The following is a 12,049-nucleotide window of genomic DNA, read 5'->3' as shown; positions in this document are numbered from 1 at the left end:
GGCAATATGATAGGAGTATGCCACCAGTACTTCCAGTACCATATCCACCCAGAGGGCACTACCCTGGCAATATGATAGGAGTATGCCACCAGTTCTTCCAGTACCATATCCACCCAGAAGGCACTACCCTGGCAATAGGATAGGAGTATGCCACCAGTACTTCCAGTACCATATCCACCCAGAGGGCACTACCCTGGCAATAGGATAGGAGTATGCCGCCAGTACCATATCCACCCAGAGGGCACTACCCTGGCAATAGGATAGGAGTATGCCACCAGTACTTCCAGTACCATATCCACCCAGAGGGCACTACCCTGGCAATAGGATAGGAGTATGCCGCCAGTACTTCCAGTACCATATCCACCCAGAGGGCACTACCCTGGCAATAGGATAGGAGTATGCCTCCAGTACTTCCAGTACCATATCCACCCAGAGGGCACTACCCTGGCAATAGGATAGGAGTATGCCGCCAGTACCTAATTTGCATTTAAATAAATTAAATGTTGATTTTGGACCATCAAAACAATTATTTTCCTCATTTTACCTTATGTGGCGCACTTCACCGCTCCACAAGATGGCCAAAACAATTGTGCTAGGTACATGAAGAGCACAATGATAAGAAACAAAACTCTTTCTTACAATCTTTTTCACTTGATACAATATATTTGCACAAGATGAGCATAATGTTTATTGCAGTAGAATTGCCTTTCTTAGTAGGAAGTTTATGAACTAAATATAAATTCTTCCTCTTGAAATCGAAACCAGTCCTGGCCACCATTAAATTTCTCTGTATACTGTTCCGGCAAAATGATAATACAGATCGTTGACGAAGGAATTCAGATCAGATACAAGCACAGGGATTATGATTTACTGGAAGCAGTAAAAAAAAATATGTATAATAGAATATAACAGTACCGCAAAGTATGTACTCTGGCAATACTACAACGCATCAACCTTCACTATGATCACCTATATGCCTGTGTGCATACTTTGTGGAATTCTTGTGATAACCTTATAGAAATGGCACTGCATTTTAACATTAATATTACAACTTTCAGCATCACAACCCTGTATATGCTCTACTTTATAAACTAATTTGGAATAAAACAATATTTTTTTCCCACAGACTGAATCCTCAAAAACAATATTATTGTTTACATCTTCCCTGTTGCTATCCAACATAGATGAATAGGGGGGGGGGGGTCACTGACTATTTGTTGTCTTGTTACCTTGGTGGGATATTGAGTTGTGACCATCGAGTTGCTGAATGGCCATGCCTTTATTTTAGAAGCCGCGTCCACGATTCTGTGGTGTTTATGAATATTCATGAGCGATTCTGTGGTGTTTATGAATATTCATGAGCGATTCCGTTGTGTTTCACTTGAGTTGTAGCAAATATTCAAGACAGAATTTTATACGTCAAAGAAACCTGTCAACAACTAAGCTGTGTTTTTATTGGTCTGACTGTTAGTGTCAGGCAGCCAATCAGGTCCAACCTTGGAAGTACCTATGACTGTGGCATTTTAAATAGGATTATGTGGTGTCTCTGGCTATTCATGTATATGAACACTCTGTGTTTATAAATATTCATGAAGTATTTCATGATGTTCCAGTAAATTTGTGAAAGATAACCTGATGTTTACAAAGAATTGAAAATTCACAATGACTGTGAATTTGATTTTTTTTATGTTTAAACACAACCACTCACCGAAATATTATTTTGACACAATGCATGGTGATTCCACAGAAGGTTATATCACATAAAATGTGATGTAAAAACTAACGATGGAGTAGTCGCCGTTTTGAAATCAGTCACGTGACGGAACCGTAGACAATTACGACGCATATCATTATGAGAAGTGACTCGTGCAATTATCATCAATGAGACTGAGAGGCCATAGCAAGTAATAGTGAAATAGCTCACACATCCGCATTTTCATAGATGTTTGATCTGTGTTTTGTGTGAAATAAAACCTTATCGTAAAATTCAAGGAAATCTGTTTAATAGTAGCCAACTATCTTATCCCTATGTTGTTTTTGACGATTTTACCGTACCCGCATTCACGAAAATCAGTTTTACTGTTCCAAATTTGAAATAATCAACAAAATGCGACCTTTAGATTCAAGTGCCGTCACATCGAATTATAGTTAAAAAAAAACAGCCGAGTGACTGTTACATTTCATTACACATAAATTGTCCCTTTCTTAATTAATTCAGAATATGAAATACCACCGGGCAACTGAGAAACAAAAGCATAATAGGTCGTAATTTTGATTCACATACTATGTCACTATTAAAATAAATAAATAAACGGTAACTTTTCAGTTGTAATGGAGGCGGATCCGATCGTTATCTATAACGCGTCGTACCAGTACTGTGTTCCAGTATAGAGGAGTTTGCGTGTGATGTTCTCAGAAAAAACATAAAATAAATAAATAAACGGTAACTTTTCAGTTGTAATGGAGGCGGATCCGATCGTTATCTATAACGCGTCGTACCAGTACTGTGGTCCAGTATAGAGGAGTTTGCGTGTGATGTTCTCAGAAAAAACATAAAATAAATAAATAAACGGTAACTTTTCAGTTGTAATGGAGGCGGATCCGATCGTTATCTATAACGCGCCGTACCAGTACTGTGGTCCAGTATAGAGGAGTTTGCGTGTGATGTTCTCAGAAAAAACATAAAATAAATAAATAAACGGTAACTCTTCAGTTGTAATGGAGGCGGATCCGATCGTTATCTATAACGCGTCGTACCAGTACTGTGGTCCAGTATAGAGGAGTTTGCGTGTGATGTTCTCAGAAAAAACATAAAATAAATAAATAAACAGTAACTTTTCAGTTGTAATGGAGGCGGATCCGATCGTTATCTATAACGCGTCGTGCCAGTACTGTGGTCCAGTATAGAGGAGTTTGCGTGTGATGTTCTCAGAAAAAACAACTATCGAACAACTTAGTTTGCTTTAATAGCGACGTGTTGATTGGTTCGATTTTATTATTCTATATTCTTTTTAAGGCAGACGCCCACTCATATTTTTTTTAGAAAGGCGGTCTCATCACAATGTTCATTGGTTTATATTGTGTAAAGTTATTGTTCTATGACACCATGAAATAGCATTCTTTTGTGTGTTACAGTGACGTATTTTGGGAATTGGCCCTAATATTTTTCAAAAATCGCTATTTTTCGAACAATTCAATGGAGCACAGAGGGCCCAATGAAAATTACTTTATTGTATATTGGCCTACCCTCTTTAAATAAAGTGTTAAATAAATAAATAAATAAGCACAATGTTAAAGAAAATTTGCATTTTTGCCACTTTTTAGAACCCTATGGTAAAAGCACTATAATGCTCCCAAAATGGCCGCTATCCACTAAAATACAACCATCATTTTCTCGAAAATTATTAAGCTGGTGACCCGCAGCTCATATCTTTGGTCTATCACAAACGACCAAGAGGCTGAACACATATCACGGCACGTTTGGGCGAACAACAGTCCCTCGACATCGTGATACGCATATTTATGAAGAGTTTTTGAATGGTCGGGGAAGATTTCGAAATTTTCGGATGTTCCTAAATACTGCCAAGAGAAGTTGATTATTGACGCCGCAAGTCATCGATCTCCATGTCGGTGCTGTTGGAATTTACGTGATATGTCTATAATATATACATAATGACATATGGGTAAGTTACGACGATAAGGCATGATATAATGTTTGAAAGGCAGTCGTAGTTGATGAAAACCCGGGGATGAAAAAGACAAGCATAATACACTACTAGAGAATTGCGACTTGAATTGAACATATTCACATAATTTCTCCATCAAGCGCCCGTCTTCTACTCTAATATAAATGCGTTACAATCTCCTAACCACAGGGTATTTGCGTAGCGCGTCTCCGTTCGCTGTGTAACGCGTCTTCGTTCGAAGTGTCCCACAAACGAACTTCACGTTCTCCAAAGCGACCCCTTCCTAGATCCCACGCAGATTCTGAATCATTCTACTGTCTTGTCGCATCGATTTTTAGCTTGAAGATGAACACAATATTTAGCATTACTCTCATGATGTCTGGTAAGTACATCCGCTGGTTCATGCTATGGAATTGTTAAATGAATATAAATGTATAATGATACTAATTTTTAATATTCGATCGATACTGCTCGTGACAATAAGCTGTTCCGGTGATAGAGGTAGACAAATGCATGCTCTCAAATCGATAAATATGGCAGTAAATACATGAGTACAAGCAACTTAGTACTAGTATAATGTCAATCCATTTATATACTGTGTATTGGAAATGCCTCCGTGATTATATAACATATCCGTTCTATCTAATACTTGACTAAACCATGAATAGTAGAACTACCTTTTATGACTAAACGAATGTAGAGACCACGGCCACGGCTCCCCTGGTTCAAATGATCGGAATGACATAAACAATAACAAGAGCTCGGTGAGAATATTTTGCGGAGGTGGCGGCACGAAATGTTGCATAGGGTCCCTCCCCCCTCTGTTCACCATTCCTTGCGCAAGTAGTCGCGCATTTTTTTTTCGGTGCCGCCGCCATCGTCTTGATTCAGTTTGCTTTTAACGTCGGTGCTATTAATTCACACACAACAAATAAACGGAGAATGTTCGACATTTTTTGAATGTATTGAAATACAGTAAGCTGGTTATAGCTTGCAAATTTAATATATTCTGGCTGCCAGATAATTTGTTGTACACCATGCAAGTCAAATATCTTTGGCGTGCTTGTAAGTTGACAACATTATTACGTAAAGTTCGCCGAATTACTTACTGTTTATTGCCAGACCATTGATAATCGTATACATGTCAAACTATGTCTTAGCCCAGCTCCACCAAACATCAAGCTCAAAACTCATATCATTCGGTTTTTTTTTCAGTTCTGATGTGCATTTCAGCAGCACATCTACCAACCGATGCAAAGATGAGCAATAGCTCAGACGACACACTAACCCCCCTAGAGGCTGAAAATGACGTTGTAATACCCGAAATGGTGCCATCCAACAAAATCCAAGAAAAAGTGAACAGTATGTCACTGGAAGCTAAACTGCTGCCGCCATCCATGACATTAAATACGGAAAATGACACTCCCCATGTCAGACGTAGACGAAAGGCCACGCGTCGTGGCGGCAAATCCCAGAACTTGAAATCCGCGCAAGATGTAAAGCTACAACTTCTCCTTAAATCATTGCTCGGTAAATTATCGAACCGTGCAATTGCATCTGAAAAGGGGGCAATGCAGTGCCAGGTGGTTTGTAACGATGTTTAATTAATAAACTAAAAAGCAAATAAAGTTAAAAATGCATTAAAACATTATGTATATACTGTGTAAAGTTTATAAAAGTCGGTCTCTGGAAATATATCTGCGTCTTCGCATTGGGTTCCACGCGCGATGCCCACGTTCTATTTAGCAATTCTAAAACGAACCGCTTCTTCTCAAGCTCAAAACCATTTTTCCCGTTGTCCCCATATACCACGCATGAAAAAAATCATCTGGCTTCAATTTGAACATAATGGAAAACATATTCACCGGCTTCCTCTTGATATCAGGTAAGTACATGTAGTATACGTAATATAATTTCGACATGATGTCATCATGAACCCTATAATTTATTTTGTTGGTTGTTCATAACGTTACATTTTCCACAATTACACCGACTATGTGAATTTAATTAAATGCATCTCCTCGTACCTTGCCCCCTTTATTTTGCCAGGACAACTTGAACTTGAAGCATCTAAGCATTTTTACTCTGGTTCTCGAAAAGCCACACCTGTAATATAGTAAATGCATCTCGACAGTAGCTTTGGTCTCTCCATTGACTCACACAGAACTTAATGTAGTGGATTTCAACGAATCAGTGGCATATGTAAGATATGGTTCATGGGTGCTTGTGTTCAATCGCGCCAAACTTGATTAACAAATATTCACGATCATACAATCGGGCTTCCATATTCGTCCGCGATTTTCATTTACGATTTATGGCTATCCAGCAAGTTTGCGTAACTTACGGTATAGAAAGTATATTATGGTAAACTGTACCATACCTTGCTGCTTCTCTTTCACTATAAGCTACCTACACCATTGTGAACTAAGTTACATAATGTATGATGTTATTCCGACTACCTTGAATTTAATTTAATTAAACCTGATTAAAATGCAACCCTATTTAAGATTCAATTTAATTGAGGAAATATTCCTGTTTTTTTTTTTTTTTTTGGAAAACAAATTGATTGTGGTGCCGAGCATGCTATCAGAGTCCATAAAATGGCGGAATGTCCTGTCATAAGCAATGACTACTCGGTATGTCGGTGTTCTATCAGGGGGAAATTCCTTTCTCTCGGGTTCTCCACCCTTGTCAGGGGGGAAACTCGTCTCGTCTCTCTATCTCGTCCCCTTGAGGTACGGGATCGGGAAAGTCACTTTAACTTTACAGTCAAATAAGACACACACAACGAAATACGTTTCAACTCTCGTCTTAGTCGGTCAATCGAGCACTCTATAAGACACAGCGCCCTGGGGAAAAGTCCCCAAGACTCTCACAAGGCTGAACCAAGACTCGCCCAAGACTGGACTGCCTCAAGGCTCGCCCCTGGACTGGACTCTCGACTGCAGGACTGTACTCTCTCTCTACTGCGTCTATCGTGCTGTGCTCTTCAAGACCAACTCAAACTCTCTTTATTCATTTTCAAAACTCTAACCAATTACAAAACAGTAAAAAGACTCTAGGGCGTAACCTTCAATCATAAAGCCAATCACACTAAGTACTGAATACGTCATATCTTTTGATTAATCGTTCACTACATTAATAACTATGGATATAAACTGTCAGAATGAGTAGTCTAAAAAGCGGCGGTTATCTGGTAATTAGTTCCAAATCACTGAGCCAAGTTCCGTCCAAAACTTCAAATAAACCTAAACGATGACAGACATAACACAGCAATTCGCTAATAATCAGTTAATTAAGATACGCGAAAACAAATTCATGACAGTTCAGATACGAAATATGCAAAGCAGCAGACATCACTTCATCAACTACAATCTCCCCTCCAATCACCGTGACTCGAAGTCATACGTTTTTTTCTTATTTATTCTTTAGCTCTAGTGTGTATCGCAGCTGCACAGCTACCATGGCAACAAGAGTTTGTTATGCCAGGTGTCATGCAAGGCGAATCTGCAAATACAGCACCCGCTTTACAGAGCAGCAACATATTTCAACCTGGATTTACTAGCAGACTATCATCGCCTAATTTGTCACAGAATACGCAAGGCAATAGTCGGCTTCCCGGAAGTAACAAGAAAAGAAATAAGGGCCAAGTATTCAAATCTTCGCAACAAAAACGAAACGCATCTATCCAGTTTCTCCTAGAAAGGGTTCTAGGTAGACTCACAGATCCTGAAGTGATGAGCGTTGTCTCTGGTGAAAGGAGGATGCAATGTCAAGTAGTGTGTAGTTAAACACGTGTTATACTAATAATAATGTAAAGCAAAATAAAATAATAATAAATTAAAAATAACAGTATTATAAGTATCGTGTTGCATGTGAAGGTTTTTTCTCAGTGCAAATAAATTCAACGAAAACATATGATTATTTTTAAAATCTACTTGACTGACATCACAGCTTTGTCCTACGTATGTCTACGAACACACTAGCCCTGAGTACAGTTCTGTAGGTTAGCCTCCTACCGCTGATCGCACGGTCCCCATCTGTTCTGTAGGTCTCATGCCACTAATTAACCAATGGCTGCTCGTAGCCAATTTAAATGCCAAGCAAGAACCAATGAAATTTTTTAAATATTATTTTTCTTAGGTGCTCCCTGTTTGAGGGCGTAATCACCTGGGTCAGAGGTGAGACCAACATGTGGTCTTTTGTTTACTACTTAGCGGCTGTGTACCTGTGGGTTTATTCTGTGTGTTAATGGATGTTCTAATCTTGGTGTTTTTCCAGTGATTTCTCTTGGTGCAATCCAAATACAGTAGGTGTGTCTTGTTTACCTGAGATTTGCAAGAGTTTGAGCTGGCCAACATGTTAGTTTTTTTCATATGGTTGATTACTGGCATGTTGATTTCCCATTTTTGAGCCATATTTTCAACTTTCTTCGTCATTTTCATATAGCAATCTCGTCATATGTTAACATTGTCGTCTATGGAAATTCAATTAGTGGTATGAGCCCTGAAGGCCAACCTACAGGACTGTACTCAAGGCTACGAACACACCAATGCGCAAACACAATGCGCAATAGTTTGAGCAATAGGTGATTTCCCGTTTCACTGCGAGATCTCGTGTATTGCTTGAAGGATGTGGACCGAACGTCTGCTACAAAAATCGAAGATTAGAGTTTTATTTTTTTATAGCTCATTTTCGAAATACCTATTTTCAGAGGGGAATACGGTGTTGAGACCTAACTCCATCATAATTGATCATCAGCACATTTGTACAACACATTATTAAGCGGGGAAATTGTCAAGACAATCCGAGTTGTCTTGAGCCACAGTTAGTTCGATGGTGTGTATTTTCGTGGATTAACCGAAAGAATGTCTCATTTTACTTGGCACGGCAGTTTCGGGATTTATTGTTAGCATTACAGTAACGCAGATAAGAAAAAGGCCACGATTTTTGGAAATGCTGGATATACAAACAAAAACAGAAAACCGAACTTCAGTGAAATTGTATGGCTGTTAAAATAATTATTATCCATTACGCAAAGCAACCGAAAAAGTTTGAACCCGACAGCAAAATCGTTTACTGTGGATGTTTTCGTTAGCGCTTATATTGGAATACAAAGGAAACTACTTAGAAATTCAAATTGTAGAGGCTGTCTGTCTCAGGCCAATTAATTAAAATCCGTAGAGGCTAGTTCTATATGCCTCTCTAGTATGAATTGATAGCCTAAACATTAGATCCATATGCCCTAGACATTTCCACAACAATTTCAGTCCATCCAGAACAATTTTTTTTGGTACGCCCAGAATGCTAAAGTCTATTAACTTATGACCACCATCTTTGCTGGATTTACTTACGTATTGTTTGATAGTTGTCTCGTGACAGTTACATTGATTGATGTGATGATAAATAATCGAGTTTATTTCTAAAATAAAATCTGTTCAACACTATGGACAGCATCATTTTGTTGACAATAATTGCAATATTTATGTCATATTAACCCATCTACCATATTATTATTTTTAATGTGCCCCAAAAACCATTTATTTTATTTGACCTGGGCGTATATGAACATGAGCTCCATCCTAGAATACTAGTAAAACCATGGTGACCTATTAATGCAATAATTAGTATTCCCGCCTTTCATACATAAACTTAATGGAGTAAATAAATTAGACACAAACATATCACGTGAAATTGTATATGTTTTATTAGTCGGAGACGATTCTAGGACTAAAACTATTTTTTTAAACAAAATATAATTGATCCAACAGAAATATGGACAATTATGCAATTAAAATAATACTTTTTTTTAATATTCGATTAAGCATATTTTGGAGAAGGGTATTCAAATATGTATCACAGGCATGCCGTTAACGAATCCTTGCATGTGACAATCAATATGAGAATTATTGAAATAGTCTTGATATTGTTTAAATACGTCCGCCATTTGTTCATAGTACGACACTGGCATGTTGTTTAGTATCAATCGAAATACCTCTAAACGTGGGTTTGGTTCTTTGGTCGATTCCAGTCTGTGTTTCAGGTTACGCAACACTTCGTCAATGGCATACAGGTTAACAACCATGGCCTTAAACTCCAGCTTGATAAGTTGTGGACAGTTTTTAACCAGATGCACCACGCCCTGGTCAATATCCCACGAAAAAGGTTGTGCATCGAAGAAGACTTCCCGCAAGGTTTTTGAAAAGTTTGTGGCCAAGTGCTGCATTATTTGATCAGGCTGGAAGGTGTCGTCTTCATTTTCTCCGTACACTTCCAAATGAGTCAACGGAATCGCGGGACTCAGAATTCCCCTCAAAGCGCTATATGACGTGATTCCGTCAAAACAGACGCACATAGTATTTAAATTGTGGCAGGAATCACGGAGCTCTCCCCACGAACTTCGCCAGATATCTTGGGAATGTGGATCCTCTTTGAAACACTTGATGTTGAATGTTTTAAGACTGTGGCCGCAATTTTCAGCGAGAGACAAAAGTAAGCTGTTCGACACGCAGTTGTAGTTCAAGTTTAAAACTCTCAAGTTACTAAACTTAGACATTGTCAGCGTGAATTCTTGCGATAAATAAATTGGCATGTGTGAAGCGAAGAAGTCTTCTAGATGGAGGTGCGTAACGGAAGCGTGGCACTGTCTGGCAACAGCATCCAGAATAGAATTACCATCATTTTCGCTAGTCCACGCAGACGTCATGTCAACAAATTTGACTTTTCGTTGAAATCGTAAAAATCTCACTAATGATTTGCGTACTCGGGATCGGACCACGGCATCTCTGAAGTATCTGTTGAACTCCAATCGGGTGATGGAGAACTCCTGTAGCTGCACTCTCTGTAGGAATAGATGGTTCAAATAGCTAGTAAGCGACTTTTGAAACCGTTTTGCAAATCTATCGCTGTGCAAGCCGCAAGTCAAATGGCCACTCCGCAAAAAACGCCCGACGCTGCGGGCGTACCTCAACGCTCGATGGTCGCGAAAGTTTCCGTATAGTCTAAAGTGACGTCTTCTCCAGAGTCGGGGTGTCTTGAAAACTTCTCGCCAATGTTTATTTGTGATCGCTGCTCTACACCGTGTTTTGTCGTCTAAGAAATGAAACACTCTTGACAAGACCGTCCATGGCAGATTCCCCCAGTCTGGTGACTGCGCATTTTCCGTTTCTGAATGTATCTCCGTTTCTGAATGTATCTCCGTTTCTGAAAGTATTTCCATGCTGTTTTCTGCAGACTCACGTTCACACATGTTTAAATATTGAACACACCGCATTGCTATGTCATTTATACATTCTAAAATACAATCACATACAGGACATTCGAATATTTATTGTGACGTCATAGTGCAGCCTTCGCTCTTTGTGCGTCCGTACATTGCGTCCACGCGCCCGATGTGCGCACAAAGAACGCTATAAGTATCCCGCGCGTAGCGACGGGAAAGAGGGAATCCCCGGTACCATTTGTTCTGGTGGTCAAGGAACTTCAAGGGTGGTTCATGTTTTCTAGTCTCTGGCTGCTTTTGAGACCCTGCTTTTGAGCCAACATGTTACATTCTACGCAGATCTAAAACCGAAACATTGTCATGAAAAACAGAAGATAATCACACTCACTCGTTTAGGATTTATATGCGACGAAGATTACATGCGAATTGAAATCACGCAAAATACTATATGGTCCAAAATTACAAAAGAGCCTACATATCAGGAAATCCTAATTAAAATGACTGAGTCATTTAATGAAATGATTCGTGTTTATCTCAGATCGCTTTGGTAGTTCAGGTGCATGCGTGGGCGTATTGCGTCAAGCTCTTTTCTGTTTACACATTTAAACATTTCCTACTTTATAAATACAACCTATCGCGTGACCTATAGAGGGCTTGATTCGGCCCTTTGTACTGTATTTATTCTTAGTACGGGGAGGGCAGCCTGAGGATCTTTTGGTTTCAATAATACATCGCTTTTGATCACAGGTAACACGCGACTGTGGTAATTGTATCAAATGTGAGTTAGAAGACAAGAAACAATATTTATTTGACATTTTAAACTACGTGGAATAAATCTCCCAATTAAACAACCAATTTTTGGGATATAACATGTATTTCAAATAGTGAGAGGAGCAGTATAAAATGCAAACAACCAGCTGCGCATAACAACCGACATGTCAATCACTCAGCAATCAAAATCACTATGATTTTGTTATTCGATTACTCAATAGCGATAATTTGAGAAAATGGGACTTATGAGCGACCAATATTTTTACCGGTTCTCACACATACACGGTGTTTGTTTAAGCAATTGGGGCCGTTTCGCCGTTATTTCAGCTAATCAGTTAATTTCAAACTTAACAAACAAAATGGATTCAAA

General features: G+C 39.0%; 1 protein-coding gene across 1 annotated transcript; it reads right to left on the bottom strand.

Annotated features, from left to right (window-relative positions):
- Nucleotides 1-9,531: 9,531 nt before the first annotated feature.
- LOC102806851 (F-box only protein 39-like) lies at nt 9,532-10,935 on the bottom strand. The gene has a single exon (XM_006813826.2). The coding sequence runs from the start codon at nt 10,933-10,935 to the stop codon at nt 9,532-9,534; it is 1,404 nt and encodes a 467-aa protein (XP_006813889.2).
- Nucleotides 10,936-12,049: the final 1,114 nt, after the last annotated feature.

The sequence above is a fragment of the Saccoglossus kowalevskii genome, chromosome 16 (assembly GCF_978046115.1).
Source record: "Saccoglossus kowalevskii chromosome 16, keSacKowa6.1, whole genome shotgun sequence".
Taxonomy (NCBI): domain Eukaryota; kingdom Metazoa; phylum Hemichordata; class Enteropneusta; family Harrimaniidae; genus Saccoglossus; species Saccoglossus kowalevskii.
This window is presented reverse-complemented; position numbering and strand designations above follow the sequence as displayed.